Source organism: Echinops telfairi, unplaced genomic scaffold, assembly GCF_000313985.2.
Source record: "Echinops telfairi isolate 266 unplaced genomic scaffold, ASM31398v2 ScPeMD7_443;HRSCAF=831, whole genome shotgun sequence".
Lineage (NCBI taxonomy): Eukaryota > Metazoa > Chordata > Mammalia > Afrosoricida > Tenrecidae > Echinops > Echinops telfairi.
The window spans coordinates 34,691,414-34,711,347 of record NW_022104341.1 but is presented as its reverse complement, the minus strand read 5'-3'; the positions used below and the strand labels follow the sequence as shown (position 1 = coordinate 34,711,347).

The window sequence follows — 19,934 nt, the reverse complement described above, 5'->3', positions numbered from 1 at the left end:
TTACCAGAAGTATGACAAGTATACTGAAGTTACAATACAGATTGTAATTTCTTTCATTTGGAACAAACTTTTATTTACTTTATTGAAAACATCTTTCTGAGACTGGACAGTATAACTTTGCCATGACTCCATTTTGTACAAATAGGAAATAGGTCCTGTAATTCTTTTGCATATTTTAAATGGACTTTTTCATCATAATATGAACATACAGAGGTAAATGTACATGTAAGGCCAGTATACAGAAAGATGCTAGTGTGTTATAATTCATAACAAAAGGATACGATAATAAAGGAAGCAAAACAACTCTACTAAAATGATTTAAAGTCCATTTTTATTACAGATAAGTAAGTGTGTCTTGCTGTGGCTAATGGTTTGTTTAAACGAATGAACAAGCTTTTCTGAATCCTGAGAGGTATACTATTTTTCTTTTAAGATTGAACTAGCATTTGTCGGACTAGAAGGGAAAACAGAATTGAGCCTAATTTAGGTGTCAAAAGATTGCCCCCTACCCCCACCCTCATATTGCTTTAAAGACTGGTAGATTGAATGCTTTTCAGTTCCACCTATTAAATTTGAAAACAGCAAAAGAAAGTCCATGAATAATATAAGACATGTTCTTAAAAGCAGAAGCATAATATTTTTATAATTTAACAAAGCAGCAATTTCAAAAGTTTGCTGAATTAAAACTTTACAATATATATATATTTATATATACACACAACATATCATTCCAGATGATCATGGATTTAAAAAATAGTACAATATAATTCCCAAACTCTAACCCAAACCTACTACCAGATGTTGCTGGCCTATAATTTTTTTTTTCCAACAATTAAAAAAACAAAATAAAAACAAAAGAAACCTCTTATTTCTCTTGCGTGTAAGCACAGAATACAATGTGCTGGTTTTGATTCCATAGCCACAAAGAGAATTTAAAAACAGAACCAGGGCTTCACATAAATAATGTTTTCCTTGTTATTATTAGTATGTGAGCAAACAAATTAAAATAAGTACTAACAACCAAAACATATCTTGATATCATCAGCATGTACACCCTTGAATGACAAAGACAAAATAAGGAATAAAAGTCTATGCGAGCCACAAGCACCTTTCCAAAGAGAGAGCACCAAGCAAGACAAAGGCAACACAGAAGAGGTAGTGGATCACCGGCTAAGATGTACATGCCCACTGGGGACTTGAATACAGCTTAGTGTTTGGGAAAATAAGACATACAGGACTGTGGCTTATAACTTTTAGACAGAAGCATTACACACTTGGGAACATTAGCCAGTATTGTCCCATAGTGCTCTGCGTCTCCAGCTGTCTAATGGGTACTTTGCTATTGACAATCAAAACATATAGGATACCCTGAAGAATTCCATGTTCATAAATTTTCAGTTCTATGGAATTCTCTAAGAAAGCTCAGATCAACATAACTTTTAAAAGAATTAAATACCTTATCAATTATAGTCCTTTATAAAATGCCTTTTCTCCTTCTTAGGAGGAAGTCTTTTCTTCCTGAGATTCATTAAGACTTAGCCAATGCTTTATCCCATGCATTACATAGTGATAGTATTTCTCTGTCTATATTTTCCCCATCTGCAGCAATAACCTGGCCAACAGCATGGATTCTGAGCTAATTCAGAGACTTTAGAGGAAGCATACAGAACTGCTTTCAATGAAGTATTTCCTTCCAGTTTTGAGATGAGCAAGTTTTTGTATTTCAATCACTGGGAGTTGACTAGTATCCTGGGTGTGAAAAAGGAATGTTGCCTTATGCCAGCTGCCATCCTGAATCTGTAAAATAAGAATGAAATGTTCTCATACATAACAGTGCCATTAGCAGTCATTTCAGTAGACAATACCCTTTTTCAACCATGTAGAGTTCTGTTAATGATTAGATATTTAAGTGCCTAGAACAATGACTGACGCACATTACGTGCTCAACAAGTGATAACAATTATTATGGATAATTGGAAACCTGGGTTTATTCCTTTTTTCTGCTAATTACATTGGCAAGATATTTCACTTTCAGAGGCAAAGGGAAGGCTCTTCTCTTGTCTGTGGACCACTGTGCTAGATATGAAGGAAAGATGGTCTCTACTCATAATATGAGTAATATCTGTCTGTTCTGTATCACTTTCTTTGGTAATCTTAAGGTGGAATATGGAGCTCTGGTGATGTAGTGGTTACATATTTGGTTGTTAACCACAAGGCCCATAATTTAAAACCACCAGTTGCTCTTCAGGAGAAAGATGGGGCTCTCTACTCCTGTTAAGAGTTTCAGCCTTATAAATATATAGACCAATGCCTCTATTTATAAGGCAATACACTGAGGTAGGGGATGGACTTAGGGTCTCTGCTCATACCCTCCCTCAATACAAGAACACTTTTTTCGAACCAATTGGCAGTCTAAGATGTTCACCTTCCTGACACAAACAGGTGCATAAGTAAATGTGGTGAAGAGGGCGGATGGTGCCCAGCTATTAAAAGATATAGAGGTCTTAAAGGCTTGAAGTTATACAAGCCGCCATTCAGCATCGAAGCAACAAGTCCACATGGAAGAAGCACACCACCGGTGTGATCATTAGGAGTCATAGGGACTGGGTAATAGGCATCAGCAGACACATAACAAACAAAAACATTTTGTTGCGAACGAGGGGGGCTGGAGCAGAGATCCAAAGTCCATCTGTAGATAGTGGAACAATTTCCCCACAGAGAGGGGATGAGTCACCAGGGCGCAGTAAAACATCATTGAAACACACTATATTGTGAGGAACAGAAGGATTTCTCTTAAGTTGTCTCCCCAAAATATATGCAAGACTTAGCTTGAGAATGACTATTCTTTAGACAGCGAAAATAGGTCAGAGGTTATTCTCCTTAACATCAGCCATCTAGAGCAGCCAGACTGTATAGCCTGACTCACCCCAAATAGGGCCCATTCCTTTCTGTTATTGTTCCCTTGAAGCAGTGCCCAAAGGCAAGCCCGGGACCACTCTAAGATGACTAGGTCATCCCCCTCCTATTGCTTGTATTGCCTATGTTACAACCCCTCTCTATGACGCAGGTTATTGTGAATTGTATTGCCCCTCTCTGTGAAGCATGATGCTGTGATGTATCCCCCTAAAGTAATATGATGCATGGTTAGCAATAAATAAGGAGGCTCCCTGGCTCTTGAGAGGTGGCTGGAGAGGGTGGCTGGCCAACGGTGGCTGGCAGGGGGCGACTGAGGAAGGAGGGCTGCTCCCATGAGGGTGGTAGATGAGAGGGCAGCTCCCGCGAGGGAGCCGGGTTCCCCCCACGAGGACCACCAAGCAGGGTGGAGGTGAGCAATGCTACCATGTAATATGTCTGACTGTATTATTGTATTATCTCTCATGCTCTTGATGACTAATATAATGCTTATATATCTCAACCGTACAATTGTGCATTACTGAACCCAGAAGTAGTATTACTGAACCAGTGAGTTCAAGCAGCGGGTGGGGCTGGCACCCCACTCCCCAGCATCACTTTTAATTTAATGCTACACTATATTGCTCTGGTTCCTTGAGGCTTCCTCACTCCCCACTACCATGACTCCAGTGCTGCTTCCCTGTTCAGACTAGACTGGAACATGTGCACAGGTATAGAAAGGGATGGGAGCTCTTGACACACAGAATCCTGGAGTGGGAATGGTGAAGCAGGAAGGGTAGGGGGAAGAGGGGGAGTGGAAGGGAGAAAGGGAGAACCGATCGCAATGATCGACAAATAACCATATGCCCCTCTACAGGGGAAAACATGGGGACAGGGAGACAGCGGTAGGTATAAGAGATGAAAATAATATCAATATACAATCTATTGGGGGGTTATGAGGGTGGGGGGGGCAGGGAAAAAAAGAGCTGGTACCAAGGGCTCAATAGAAAGTAAATGTCTAGAAGAGAATGAGGGCAACATAGATACAAACATGCCTGATTTAATTGATGTACGGTTTGTGATAAGAGTTGTTATGAGCCCCCAATAAAATGATTAAAAAAAAAAAAGAGTTACATCTTTGGAAACTCACAGGGGCAGTTCTACTCAATTCTATAGGGTCACTATGAGTCGGCATGGGCTCGAAGGCAATGCGTTTTTTTTTTAAAGAATGAGTATGCTTCTTGGATGAAAGGATATGAACGATTTCAACATCTTTGTATGTTAGAAGGATATAACCAGGATTGCCTTGATCAGAATTAGTTATCATTATACTGAATCACTTTTTAAGCTTCTCCTTTTACATTAGGTGACTCCTTATTTATAGTATATCTTTCTCCAGTGTCTTTTTTTTCTCTCTTACTACTGTATGTTCCTTTGTTTCTAATAAATTCTGTTGTGGAACAAAATATTTTGTGATCAAGATCCAACAAGATAAAGAGGAGAAACACTCATATAGTTAACAAGTTTCATGGAGTTTTTAATTCAGAAGTTTATTCATTTAATCACTCATATTATTATGTGATGAATTTTAAAGTTTGAAAGAATGTTAGTGATTATATAAGCAAGAAGTTTAATTGCACAGTGAAGGCATCTGAAGCTCCCTGAAGTCACGTGTCGTAAGTTTAGTGCTATAATTGGAACTAGAATCCTGTATGTAAGACACTAGAAGATTCATTTATTAAGTCTTTCAAGCAACATGCATTGAATGTTAAAGTACAGTTAGCAAAGTTTCACAAGATATAATTCTTAATTTGATATGATATAATTTTTAATAAACCTTATGCTGTGGGAAATGGAAAGATGAATACATTTTAAAAATCACTTTGCTGGGGGCTCATACAACTCTTATCACAATCCATACACACATCCATTGTGTGAAGCACAAGCATTTGTTCTCCATGATGGTGCTTCTTTAAAAAAAAGTCTATTCTGCCACTCTGTGGCAAAGATGAATACATTTAATCTGACTTTTTAATTCTATGAGCTTACTAATCTAGTTGAAGAGAAGAGAAATAAATAATCATAATGTAAAACCATTCATGATGCATGTGATATAAATAGTGTAAACCATAAGTGTTAAATTCCTTATTCCAATAGCAGACAAGGAAAGGTTTGCAATAAATTCAGAAGTTTGGTCTCAAGATCTACCTAAAAGTTTCACCTGATTAGAGAGGTAGAGAAGGGCATTTCAGAGAAAGAGAATGGCATTCAAATAAGAAAAACAGTTTAGGAAGCAAGAGATGGCCATGGAAATCAATCTAGCATGGGAACAAGAAATACAAACTTTGGGCTTGGACAGATTTCTACAGAAATCCAGGGACCACAACTCTCCTCACATATAAAATGGGAATAAGAAAAACCCAACTCACAGGATTTTGAGAATCAAATGGAATTTCAATTAAAATTCTCTAGCAGTATAGTGTGGATTTGGATATGCCCACACTGGGCTTAATGTCTTGCTGATCTGCGAGTGAGCTGCATGGTCTTGGGCAGGTTCCTTCTCAGTGCTGCCAGCTTCTCAGCGCTTATGTGGACAACTGCACAAAGCTGTTGTGAGTAAGTAAAGTAGTGTATGTAACCAACAATGCCTGCTCTACAGCAAGCCTTTACTAAGCAGTAGCAGTTGTTGCTATCATTATTTCTATATCAGTTTGGTCATAGTGTAGTGTGGAGAGTCAATGAGAGCCCGGACTGGAAAGGTAGGATGGGGGTGCGGGTGGGGAGGTCTGAATATTATAAGCCAGCGTTGACTAGAGTGTTGATCCTTTGGGATTGTGTCTCAGAGGCACTAGTGAGTCATTCAAAGTTCTGGGAAATATTGAAAAAAATTAAATGAATTTGTTGATGATACTGAACTCTTAAAATAGGGAATAAAAAGTCATAGGCTTCTTACTGTTTCACTATGATTTTTCTAAGTCCAAGCGTTATTGCTTTTTACTGGAGGAACTACTTGTCTACAAATGAAATGTTGGGGTGGGGGGAGGAGTCTTCTGGTAAACAAAAACAAACTCCATGTCGTCAAGTCAATTCTGACCCCCAGCAACCCTACAGGGCAGAGTAGAGCCGTCCCTGTGGATTTCTGAGATGGTAACCCTTTACAGGAGTAGAGAGCCTCACCTTTCTCCTGCAGAGCTGCTGGTGGTTTTGAACTGCTCAACTTATAGGTAGCAACCTGACGCATAACCCACTGTATGACATGGAAATAGTGGGGGATGCTAAAGCAGGGGTTTCACAGGACACAAAACCAGGAAACTAAGTAATTAATGATGCATACCTAATGCGGACAACTCTACTTTCTCTACCAGGAGCCAGCAAATGTTTAATGTAAAGGGAAAGATAGTAAATATTTTAGGTTTTCTGGGTTTTGACCCTGCCCCGTTTATTCAACTCTGACGTTGTAGCAGGAAGACAGAGATAGTAAATGATGCAAGCACATGGCTGTGCCTCAGTTGACATTTCTTCTTAAAGGCAGGCAGTGCTCTGGCCTAGTCGGTGGGCTACTGCTTGCTGATACCTGCTCAATAACAGAATGCTTTAAAATGACAGGTTGTTCATAATATTAATTTCCATTGGAAAAATGGGCTACAATTCCAATATGAATTAGTTAGGCCCGTGTATCTGCAATTATACCCACATGTGTTGTCAGGCATAACCAAAACTGAAACCAAATGCACTGTCATTGGTAATGCCAACTCATAAAGACCCTTTAGGACAGGGTAGAGCTGTCCCTATGGATTTCCAAGATTTTAACTCTTCATGGGTGTGATAACCCCATCTTTCTGGTATCAGGCATAGGAATTGACAAAATGAACTAAAATCAATTTACTTTTTTAACTTGTCCTCCATGCAGTAATGAGATGTAGAATCACACTAGTGAAAATACACGAAGGAATTCTTTTGAATATATATGCTACAACTACTTAACTATTTATCTAGGTGAGATATAATTGTTTCATAGGGGAGAAAAAAAGTTAATATTTGTGTATTAAAACATATTCTCATGTAAAGATCCATGATCACCAATTGGAGTGATAAAAGTGAACAAGATATATGCAAATAAACAATTACAAAAATTGTATGGTAGTAATAAATCAGGCACAGTAAAAGCTATTATAAAATTATTATTTTGTATTACTATTATAAAAGTTGTTTCTACACCTGCAAATTGCAATAAAGTCTTACTCTCATTATTCCTTTATAGTTTTATCAAGTTTAAGTTAGTTACATGAATAATTCAGTAAGTGCCATTCTCTTACCTTGCAATCATCTGCAAGTACTTTAGGTTCAAGTAGAGTGTTTTCTTCTAAAATCTGTCCATTCCATCCTTTGAAACCAATAGGCAGTCCGGAGCCACTTGGCTGTCCACTTGTCCACAGTGGGGTGTTTAGACAGTGAATAGTGATGAGATGGGTGGCTTCTGAGCTCAGTAAATGAATGAAGTTCATTTGGACTTTCCCAACTCCAAACTCCAACTAGTATAATAGAAACAATATGCAGGTTCTGAGATGTGGCAACAGAACAACTTATAGTACAGGGCAGCGGGTCTCAACCTTCCTAATGCTGTGACCCTTTCATGCAGTTCCTCATGTTGTGGTGAGCCCAACCATAACATTATTTTCCTTGCAACTTCGTAACTGTCATTTTGCTACTGTTATGAATCATAATGTAAACATCTGATATGCAGGATGTATTTTCATTGTTACAAATTGAACATAATTAAACATAATTAAAGCATAGCGATTAATCACAAAACAACATGTAATTATATATTGTGAAATATTTATGTGTTTTCCGATGGTCTTAGGCGACCCCTGTGAAAGGATTGTTTGACCCCCAAAGGGGTCGCGATCCACAGGTTGAGAACTGCTGGTCCACGGACAAATTGAGGAACCAGGCAGCCCTGAGAAAGCTACTTTCCTGAGATTTTAAGTATAACTCAAATATGTCCTGGTGAATGTGTAACCATTGGTCCTCTGGAGGAAAAAAAAAATCCCAGATTTACATCATGTTTTGAATTCCTTAGTATAAATATAGTACTTCCATGATGACTGGTTCAGGCAATAAACATGTTATCACTAGACATGAGGGGTAGAGATGGCAATTTGCTCTCCTGAACTAGTAAGAACTGGCAACAGCACACCTCTCTGTTAGTACATATCATTTAAAAAACAAGATAGGTTTTTTTTTGCACAACATTACCAAAAATGCAGTAATAATTTGCTGCTGGTTAATGCTTTTATATATTTTTTGTCATAAAATCTGAAATTCTATGTCATTACTTGGAGATTATTTTTGGTGTGTGTTTCCAAACATATATTATAAGTTAGAATAATAATTTTTAAAGTAATTTTAATTGGGAGAGTCTAAAAGGACAAGAAAAGAATCTTAGAAAACCCAACAACCTTATTCTTCGCATTGCCAGCCCAGGCATTCAGTAATTCATCAACAGATGTCTGTTGGCCACAGGAAAGCGCGGACAAGTACAGAAAAGAATGCTGTAGGAGAAAATTGGAGCTAGGGAGTCGGATTGCACATTTCCTAGTCTAGGACAAGGAAGATCTTTCAACTTTACACCCATTATTATTGTTGTTATTTTAGCGCTAGTCAAACAGGGCTGTGATCATAACTTAAATGAACAGAAAAAGTGTATACTAAGGAATTTATGTTAATTTCCAAATATGAAATTAGAAAACTCAGGGGACAAAGGGGAAAAAATAAAACAACAAAAACCATTGTCACCAATTAGAAGCCTCTGGAAAAGAGGAGGAAGGTAAAGGGGCATCAGGATAAAACATGGGAGGAGAGTAATAAGGAACATTAGAGTCTGAGTGTTCTGATTCCTCCATTTCACAGACGTCCTCAAAAACTTATATTTCTGAGTCTTAATTTCCTTGCTGGGAAAGTAGTTTATCCAAGGGACCGGACAGACTGTTATGCAGATTAGTGCTGCCAAAGAGCCCAATACCAGCTCAGAGCAGGCCGTATGGTGCCGAGTGCACCGTTCACCATGCTGGTGGAGGAGAAGACTCTAGAACTCAATCTCTGACCCCAAGCTTGCATTCTTTCTACCATCTCACCAGATTCTTCGGATTGAGTGAATGGATAGGAAAAAGGAGAGAACTGATTCAGACATGGAAAGAAGTAGGGTGTGCAGCACACTCACTGTTTATAGCACCTCTGTTTGTCTCCCACCTCCACCACCCTCGTACACTTTCTTTTTATTATAATCCAAGTAAAAGTTCTGGGCAAACTTCTAGGGGACTGCAGATTAATTCCTTAGGAATCTTTCCATCTCCATTTTGGGAATAATAATGATGGATGCTTGTTGATTTGAATCAGTGAAACACGCTGGTTCACAAACAATAAGTTACTAAAGAGACTGACAAATGACATTTTGTGTTGATGAGCAAAATGAACCCAAAGCCTGGCTATACATTCTTTGTCAGGGGGAAATAAGCAGTTGGTAATATGCAGCTAATAAAAAGAAAAAAGGAACTCCACTAGATACAACTACAATTCAAATTTATTTGAGTAAGCCAGTCACTAAAGCTAGCGATAAAGAAATGGAAGAATTTTATCAACAACTTCAGTGGGAAATCAATAGATCGTGCAATCAAGGTGTGTTGATAATGACTGGTACTTGGACTGACTGGTGTTTAGACTATAGATGTTGAAAACAAAGAGATGGAGCAGTAGTTGGAAAATATGGCTTTGGTGATAGAAATGAAGCTGGAGATCACAAGGTAAAATTTTGCAAAACCAACAACTTCATCACATAAACTGCCCTCATCCTTCCACCAGACAACACAAATATATAATCAATGTAATTCCACAATGACTATACACACAGATTTCTTCAGATGGAATACACAGAAATCAAATTGGCTACATCTGTGGGAAAGGACAATGCAGAAGCCCAATATCAGTATCTAAAACAAGGGCCGGGGCTGACTGTGAAGCAGATCATCAGTTGCTCCTTTATAAGTTCAGGTTGAAGTTGAAGAAAATTAAAACAAGTCCACAGAGCCAAATTACAATCTTGAGTATACTCCACCTGAATTTTGAGAAAATTTCAAGAAAAGATTGGACATATTGAACATTAAATGACAGAAGATCTGATAAACTGTGGAGTGACATCAGGAACATCAGACATGAAGAAAGCAAAAGGTAATTAGAAAGTTTTATTTTTAAAAGATCAAAGTGGATGTCAGAAGAGACTCTGAAATTTTTCTAAATTATAAAATAACTAAGACAAATGGAAGAAATGATGAAATCAAAGAGCTGGACAGAAAACATCAGAGGACAGCTTGAGAAGACAAACTATTACAAAGAATGTGCAAAGAGTTAGAAAACCAAAAAGAAAAAATACACGCACGCTTCGAGTTGCAATATTGAAAGACTCTATGGGCAAAATATTGAATGTTTTAGGAGGCATCAAAAGAAGATGGAAAGAATACACAGAGTCACTGTACCAAAAAGGATTAGTTGATATTCAACTATTTCAAGAGGTAGCATATGAGGAGCAAGAACCAATGATGCTGAAGGAAGAATGCCAAGCTAACCTGAAGGACTAGCCAACAACAAGGCTCCAGGAATGTATGGAATACCAATAGAAATGTTTCAACAAACTGATGAAACATTGGAAGGAGTCACTTGTCTATGCCAAGAACTTTGGAAGATAGCTACTTGGCCAACTGACTGGAAGAGATCTGTATTTGTGATCATTTCAAATAGAGGTGACCCAACAGAATGTCCAAATTATACAACCATATCATTAATATCAAGTGCAAGTGAAGTTTTGCTAAAGATCATCCAATAATGATTGCAGCAGGACATTGATAGGGAGCTACTCGATGTTCAGGTCAGATTCAGTCAGAAGAGGACATGGAACAAGGGATATCATTGCTGATATCAGATAAATCTTGGCTAAAAACAGAGACTACCAGAATGATGTTTACTTGTGTTTCACTGACTATGCCAAGGCATTAGACTGTGTGGATTATAGCAAACCATCAGTAGTCTTGAGAAGAATGGGAATTCCAGAACATTTCATTGTGCTCATGTGGATCTTGTACATGGATCAAGAGACAATTGTGCAAACAGAACAAGGGAATACTGCATGGCTTAAACTCAGGAAAAGTACGAATCAGGGTTGTAATCTTTAATTATACTTATTCAATATGTATGCTGAGCAAATAGAGAAGCTGGACCATATGAAGAAGAATGCGGCATTAAGATTTGAGGAAGGCTTATTAACAACCTGTGGTATGCAGATGACACAACCTTGCTTGCTGAAAGTGAGGAGGACTTCAAGCACTTGATGGTGATGATCAAAGGTTGGAGCCTTCTGTATGGATTACAACTCCATGTAAAGAAAACCCAAATCCTCATCACTGGACAATAGGTAACACCATGATAAATGGAAAAAAGACTGATGTCAAGGATTTACTCATGCTTGGATCCACAAACAATGATGATGTTAGGAGACGTCAAGAGAGTAAATGATGCATCGGATTGGGTAAATCTGCTGCACAAGACCTCTTTAAGTTGTTGGAAAGCAAGGAGGTTACCGTGAGGACTAAGGTGTGTCTGACCCAAGGCATGGTATCTTCATTCGTCTCATTTGAATGAGCAAGCTGGACACTAAATAAGGAAGACTTAGGAAGGATCAGTGTATTTTGAACTTTGGTGCTGGCAAAGAATATTGAAAGCATTATGGGCGCCAAAAGAACCCACACCTCTATTTTGGAAGATGCTCCTTGTAAGCAAGGATGATGAGACTTTGCCTCTCACCTACTTTGGACATGTTGTCATGGAAATGGACATCATGTTTGGTAAAATAGAGGGGCAGCAAACTAGGAAGAACCTGGAAGAGATGGAATGACCGAGTGGCTACAGTAATGGACTCAAACCTAAGAACCATTGAGGATGGCACAGGGCCGGGTGGGGGTTCCTTCTGTTGCGCATCGGGTCACTACGGGTCAGAACTGACTTGACAGAATCTAACGATACCAATGATACCCAGCTGATAAGATGAATTCTAAAACAAAAGGAATTCAGTTCTGTCTTCAACACACTCAAAGTCGAATGAGGCTTTAGTTTTCACGAAATCTTGTTACAGCATCCAGTATCATATCTATCATTCACTCGAAACATTGGCTACCAAATTATACTTGAAAAAAGTTTTAAATGGTATGAAATGCATACGGAAAGAAGGTTATTTTGTGTCCAATTACCAAAAAAAGCAAACCTTGTGCATAAGTCTTCTAATGATGCTGTGACCCATCAGCAAAATTTTAGGTTACTGATTACCAATTATCAACACAGGGACCGTTTACATGTATTATTTCTAATGCATGTAAAAGTATTAAAAATATGTTAAAAGAGAATTTAAGAAAACATAATCAGTAAAATAAACCAAGCAAAACCATTATAAAAATTCATTAAAATGTCAAGATTTATTGAGAGTAGATAAAAAAATTCTTTCTTATCGACGATAATCATCCTTTGCTTTATATTTTGGATTAAATTGTGCTCCCTCAAAATATTTATTGCAAAAAATATTTATTGAATGCCTGGCCTTGTACTCGTGGTTGGGATACTGCTTAGACATAGGTTTTATTCTGCTGTTATTGATGTTATAGCCTGTGTGGTGGGTGCTAAATCTAATTGCTTCTGCTTATAAGCACAGCAGAGCAGACAACAGTGAAAGGACATATACCAGGGCACCTGAAGGAAGGCTCAGGATCACTAGCAGTTACTACAAAGTAGGACAGAGGTTCACAGAAGCTATCGATAGCGCTAAGACCTTCAGAATGGTGAGAAAATAAATCATCATTCTTTACAGCCACCTGCTTGTAATAAATCTGTTTTTGGCAGAACTAGGTACGTAAAATGCTTTTACTTATAAAATTCACAAGTATTAGAAGTGATGCACACACACACCGCCCCCACACAAAAGGGGACAGCTATCAGACATGGGGGGGAAGGGAGAAAAAGGACAGTGTGAGATATGAAATAATAACAACAATATATAATTGATCAAGGATTCATGAGGGTGGGACGGTATGGAAGGGAGGGTGGGGAGAGGAGCTTATAGGGCTCAAGTAGAAAATGTTTTGGAAATGATGATGGCAACATATGTAGAAATATGCTTGATACAATTGATGTATGGATTGTTATAAGAACTGTAAGAGCCCCCAATAAAATGATTAAAATAAAAGTGATGAAAATTTAACATTCATTGCCCATGAGTTCAGGGCAAGTTCTGCGATCTATTCTGAAATTCATACACACCTTTGCAACGGAAACAGGAGATAAACATGTCTGGCCTCCAGCACTGAAGTTACAGAAAACTTCAATGGCATCTGAAGAACATCCGAGATTTGGATCAATCCAGTATTTTCCTGTGAATTTATAACAACACAGCTATTTAAATGAAGCCAAAGCCCCAACTCACTGCCTTAGACTAGATTCTGATTTATAGAGACTCTATAGACAAGTTCGAATCGCCCCTGTGGCTTTATGAGACTAACTCTTTACAGGAGTGGGAAGCTTTCTTTTTTCTGCTTTCAATGAATCATCGTGCCAAATATATTTGAACAGTCTGTACAAGTGATCACAATGCTTTAAACATGCTTATTACAGCCTTACATGTTTAAAAGTTTAGAATATAAATATATTTACAATTAATGAATGAATGAAAACCACAAGCATTGCATAAAACTGATAGTGAATAAATATTTCTAGGCATTTTGTAATTCCAATCAAAGATGATAGAAAGATTGAGTTTATTGCTTGAAGGCATTGTAGAAACAATGTACTTAAAAATATGCATTCACTTAAAGTACACCAGCAAGTTAAAGTTAATTGTTTAAAGTCATACAGTCACTAGAAGAGTTGAAGTTTATGTAACATATGCATATATTTCTGTTCTAACTCCTTACAGAGCTTAAATAAACATTTTGTATAAAACAGAAGCAATTTTTAAAACACTGGAATACTGATAATTAAAGCTAACAAAAATAATAAGACATTGTTTCTAGAGAGGAAAAAAATACAATTAAATGGTCACCATTTCCGTGTTTTCTTCTTCAGGCTTAAAAGTAGGTCTTGGAAAAGAAGGAAAGAACTGGTCCTTCCTGCTAGCAGTAAGCCTGCGGAGCTCTCCTTACATAACACCCAGAGGCCAGTGAAATGGGGCCTAAAGTCAGACTCATGGAAATCCTCCGGATGAAAAGCCCGAGCTAGCATTTAAATTACAGACCGGCCAACTCAGAATATGTAACAAAGTATCTTGTTCCAAATGCGAAGGGCAGAACAGCGCTCTTTTCTTATTGCAAAAATACGTAAGACCTTAGACAGTTTCTGTCCAATGTCATTTTCTGTACTAGGTAGAGGTTCTTGGCCAGTCTCCCTTGTACTGCTGGTAGTTTCCATGTAGTGGAAATGTTCCGTGAGGTTTTAAAGGCCGGGACTCTTCAGAAATGGATCACCAGGTTTCTCTTTCGACGCATCTCTCTGAAGGTTCCAACCATTAATCTTTTGGCTAGTAGTTGAGCCAAAAGATTAATGGTTTCAAGCCCCATCATTTCAAGCCCCTGCTCATACTTCATAACACGTATTCCTCTAGCTCATCCTAGGCTTCCTCCACCCCAGCATTTGAGAGTTCCCCAAATAATCGCAACTCTTCTACACTAGGCTACTGTTAACCACTGAAAATGTACACTTGCTGGTTGGCAGCTTAGAGGATGAGGCTCTCCTTTATTGCCATGATCTCAAACGTACGGAAATTACCGACTGATCCATGAGAGTGCAGAACCCTGGTACCCACTCCCAGAGCCGCGGGTTCGTTAGATTTGGTGTGGGGCCCGAGAATCTGCATTTCTAACAAAATCCCAGCCGATTCTGGTCCAGAGGTCACCTTTGGAGAACTATTGAATCATTTACACAGGGGGGGAAAGTGGTGGAGGGGACATTTGTAATCATCAACTTTCATTCCTTGAAGATTTTAACTTCAGACTGGCAGTGATTTTTCAGACAATCTATTTATGGTACTATTTGGGGTGATTTTAAATCTAAATGGACAATCTGCTCAACCCCAAGGGTTTCTGTCCCTGTGAATACTTGCTCTTATGCTAATGCCACTTAGAGAGGAGTAAACTTAATGCTTAATTTCTTAAACCATCAAACAAATTTCCAGTGCACTTTTAATTGCCGAGGTAAGTCAGAGGGCATTCGGGTGGCCTGGTGGCTTACAGGCTGGGCTGATAACTGGAAGGTTGACAGTTCAAACCCACCAACTGCTCTATGGGAGAAAGATGGGGCTTTCTGCCCTATAAAGGCTTACAGCCTGGGGAACCTATAGAGATAGTTCTCCTTTGTACTAGAGGGTCAATTTGAGTCTGAATTGACTTTTTGGCATTGAGGTTTTGGGTTTTTTTTCCCTCTTTGATTTAGGTAAACTGGTTATGAAAGTATTTTTTGGCATAAGGTGCGTTATGGCACTCTGCAGTTTACTAGCTAGTTATTTATTCTATAAGTAAATCAGATCTTGAATTATGTTCCATAGTGATTTATATGTTTCATGTCTTTATTCCTTTCGATTCTATAGAACTGGATGATTTTGATATTCACAAATACAGGACAGAATCAAGTTTAGAATTATTATAGGAAACTGAATTTTGTATCGATTATTTTACTTTTTGTAGTAATCTAGGGCAAGAGGTATCTAGGAATTAAGTATTAGTGAATGTTTACATTGCATGTTTAGAATAGAAGCAGATATTTTACATGGGCACACACACACAATCATATATGTTTACTGCAAGAGGGTAAGTGCTAGGCTCTAACTGAAAGGTTGGAAGTCTTATTACACCTCGCGGTGCTTTGGAGGAAAGACCTGGTGGTAAACTTCTGAAGAATCAGCCCTGGAAAGCCCAATGGGGCAGTTCTACTCTGATACATATGGACTCCACCGAAAACGAACCAACTAGTGGAGGTGGGGCTAAAGTTAGATGGGTATATACAATTAAATGATAAACACAATTAACAGTTTTTTGCCCCCACCCCCAAGTCAGTATGTGTGTCACCATGCTGAGACTAGATGTTTTAGCAAAACAGAACAAAAACAAAACACTGGTCTTGATTGCATAGCTGACGGACCATAGATCAAATAGAAATTACAATGAAATGACATATTGCACCAGACCGGGTGTTCCATCCTTGACTGATGACTGCTCTTAGTTTAAAACTTTTCCTTGGAGATTCTATTCCAAATTCACTCTTCTGCACTTCTGAATATGAATTTGGTATTAGTGAAGGGGATGAGAAATTCCCAGGAAGAGGAACTACTCCATTTAATTCTAGAAGGTAGCACTTAAAATTCATTTTGAATAAAAAAGTAACCCTAGACTTCCACGGATAGAGCATGTGATGGAAGGAGCTCCAGGATACATTTCCTGGTGTTGGACTAATGTCCCACTGTCAACTTGAAAATAACCTTGTTTTATGGCAAGAACGAGTGTGCCACCTTCCAAGTACAAAGTACGAGCAAGTGATATTAAGTAGAGAGGGAGTGGGAAAAGTTGGGGTTCGGTAAGGCTGTGTAGTAGAAGACCTTCATCATGTGAACTCTTTACCAAGGACACTAAGAAAGCAGAAACAGGTCGCCCTGAAAGACTATTTAGTTCTTGAGAGCATTTAAAGTGTATCTTGCTGCGATCTTATCAAACTGACTGAGATTTGGAAGGAAGGCACTGTGAATTTCAATCACACAAAAATGACAAAAATGGAACGAGCCTCCAGAGTTTCAAGGAGCCAAGCATTTACCATCGGACACTTTGTGTTCACAGTTAAGCAAATCTTTGCAGGTTCGCGCTGGGTTGTCTCGTGTGCCAAGAGGATTCTTGATGCTGTGCAATAGGGTGCTCAGGTAGTTCAGGGTTTTGAATATGTCTGCACTGTGATCCAGCAAAGTCACTTCAGTGTTCTGGTAGCTCTGCCAATGTCATAAGAATCACATTAGTAAACAAGCATAGAATAGCATCCTAAGTATGTGGGCCCAAAACAAAAACATCGTGCGTTGTGAATTGGGAGTAAGATGTAAAAAACACTCTAAACTTCATTAGTGGCAATAATAGATTGAGCTCATTTTAAGGAATGTGTTTAGCTTTATTTACCAATTTTCTTCTATAGTACCAAATCCCTTATAAATTCTTTAGCAATGCTACATCTTTGTTTTTAAATGTTATCCTTAAAAAACATCCCATGCATATATTTCTATTTCAATGTATTAAAATAGCTTACTTTATCCTGGAAAATGGTTCCACATTTTCAATCTGTTTTAAATACAATCTTTGAGATAAAGCCACATTTTGGTCTCTATACACATGCAAAAAAAAAAAGTCCTGCATATCGAGAGTGCCAATAAATATAAGGCCAGATATATTACCTCCATCTGTAGGGCAGCATTTGACTCAATCAAGGCTTGAATAGCAGCATTGAGATCTATTTGTTTCTGTGTAAAACAAAACCATTTGAGATCAGCAATCAGATCAACACCGAGTGCCCCAAGGCAGAGCCTGTACATTCCCAAAGGGTTGTTGTTAAAATATCCCAGACCTATTATCTGTGTAACTCCTAGGGCTACATAGATCTTGCAAATATTGCCTGGCTATCTGAAAGGACAATATGCTGCGTTCATTCAAATCTCAACGTTTTTGTAATTAAAACAGAACAAAGTCTAGTGTCTTCAAATGAAAAGCAAAACAAAACAAAACCCCATTTGTCCCTGTTGCATGAAAACAAACACAAAGGCTACTCAAATGGAGAAAAATGAAATACAATCCCCTAAAGCTAATAAATTGTAAAGGGAAGAATAACTAGCTGTAGTCACTATGAACAGTTACGTTCTTGGAAGGAAAACAGAATAAAATATTACTGTCCTGAGGTAGTCGCCGCATTCGTTTAATCTGATACTTCTGTGGTCTGACAAACAATTTCTGAAGTTGGAAAATGTACCATTAGTCCCAAAAGAAATAATACATCAAGAACTCAATCTCTGCCTGCATTCAATAAAAAAAGATATTTTTAGAGAAAGGCTCAGCATAACTATTAGTAAAAGTATTTTTTTTTAAAATTAGGTTGGGCCCCAAGTTTTGAGTTGTGAGAAGGTTCTTGGGAACAGCATCTGTAAACAAATCAAGCGATCTGAATCCTTTCGGAATGAACGGGCTGCTCAGCGGTTTCTCTACGTGGAGGTCCACACAACAGGAATGCTTTCCAAGATCCCTCATAACTCATGGCTGGTAATTTTAAGAAACTCTTTAAAATGATGGGGCAATCAATAAAGTGCCCTATCCATGACTCAGCATGCAGTTTTCATATTGGAATAGAATTGGCTCATTTTGTCTATGTACAGGGGTATGTCAAAAAGCAGTGCTATAGGGGCGGGGAGGGAGCATTAGAACCATTGTGATGATGAGTAGACAACTCTTTTTAAAAGCGACCTAACAATGGCCATGGTCCGATGTGTGAATATTATATCAAGAAAACTTCTAAAAATAAGAAACCAATGGTTACCATGGATGAAGGAGGAAGAGTTTTTGCTTAGGGGGCATTGAGCTTATGTTAATGGTGGTGAAATAATTTGGAAAAAGCTGTCAGTGACGGCTGTACAATACGAAGAGTATAATCAATGGCACTGAATTATACATGTAGAAGTGTTGAATGGGAGAATGTTTTCTTGTGTTTATTTTTGGCACAATGAAGAAAATAATCACATGAATAATAAAGAAAAAAAGTAGTGTTACTAGGGTTTCAGTTCATGCATGCACAGGCTTATTCAAATAAAATGTGTTAACCATTGTCCCTGCCACCCATGGACGGCTGCAGGCTAGTTCTCTCAGTAACACACGCTCCACAGACTTCTTAAAGTGCCTTCAGGAAAAAGGTCCGGTCAACGCGGTGGCTTCCAGAGGATCTGCTGGGCCACTGACATTCCTGATAGAGCAGTCAGCTCAGAAGGTTGCGGTGACTGCTTTGGGGGTGGGGGGACCACATAGAGTAATGTTGATAGTATGATCATACAATAACCCAGACTGCCTTATTACGAAGTTTTAAGAACATTGAAGACTACATTGGTGAGTGAAAAGTCAGAATGTCGCACGGAGGCCTTTTGCCTCCCCACCACAATGCACCTGCCATTCTTTAAGGGTGGCCAGGGCTGTCCCATGATAATTTTGATGAGAAACCTTACCCTATCCGCCCTCCATCCCTGGCCTTGCCCCTCCAGACTTCTTTTTGCTCCTCAAATTCAGCATTAAAAAAACAAAATCAGAAACAGAAACAAGTTTTGAGTTCTTTAAGGACATCTAGACAGCTGTTTGAACATGTGGTAAATCGCAGAGTGCAAGAATTCTTGGGGAAGAGGATAGAAAAACGGAAGCATTGCTTTCATACCTTCATTCCTAGATGGAGAATATGTCAAGAAGCAATAGCTTCACATTTTTATATTTTAAATAAGGTTTCCCTGAAGCGTGTGACAATAGTTTTTGGCATGCATGTGTGTGTGCGTCCACAGAAGAGGATTTCAAAAAGTTTGTGAAAATGGGAATGTACATGTAAAAATATGACATTTATTTCTCAACATAAGCACCAGGAAGATCAAGACACTTTTGTACATGCTGACAGCAGACAGACAATTAATCTTAGGAGTTTAACCACGCCACTGCAATCTTTTTCACATTATTAATGAAGGGAAAAAATGAGTGCCCTTTAAAGACTTTTACAGATTGGGAAACAGGGAAGGAAGTCTGAAGGAGTCAAATCAGGCTGCAAGATGGATGCCTAATGATTTCCTGTTGAACCTCTTGCAAAATTGCCCTTGTCCGGTGAGAGATGAATGCGAAGGGGCGCTGTCACAGTGGAGCAGGACTCTCTGGTGAAGCTTTCCTGGGTGTTTTCCTGGCAAAACTTTGGCC

General features: G+C 38.5%; 1 protein-coding gene across 1 annotated transcript in view; it reads right to left on the bottom strand.

Annotated features, from left to right (window-relative positions):
- Nucleotides 1-314: 314 nt before the first annotated feature.
- COL24A1 (collagen type XXIV alpha 1 chain) overlaps nucleotides 315-19,934 on the bottom strand; it is a 411,206-nt gene continuing 391,586 nt past the window's right edge. Inside the window, exons 52-56 of the mRNA XM_045292047.1 lie at nucleotides 17,405-17,470; nucleotides 16,783-16,951; nucleotides 13,249-13,358; nucleotides 7,209-7,424; nucleotides 315-1,797 (exon numbers count right to left, since the gene is read on the bottom strand). Coding sequence (XP_045147982.1) covers nucleotides 1,651-1,797; nucleotides 7,209-7,424; nucleotides 13,249-13,358; nucleotides 16,783-16,951; nucleotides 17,405-17,470 — 708 coding nt within the window. The 3' untranslated portion in view covers nucleotides 315-1,650. The remainder of the gene's footprint in view (nucleotides 1,798-7,208; nucleotides 7,425-13,248; nucleotides 13,359-16,782; nucleotides 16,952-17,404; nucleotides 17,471-19,934) is intronic.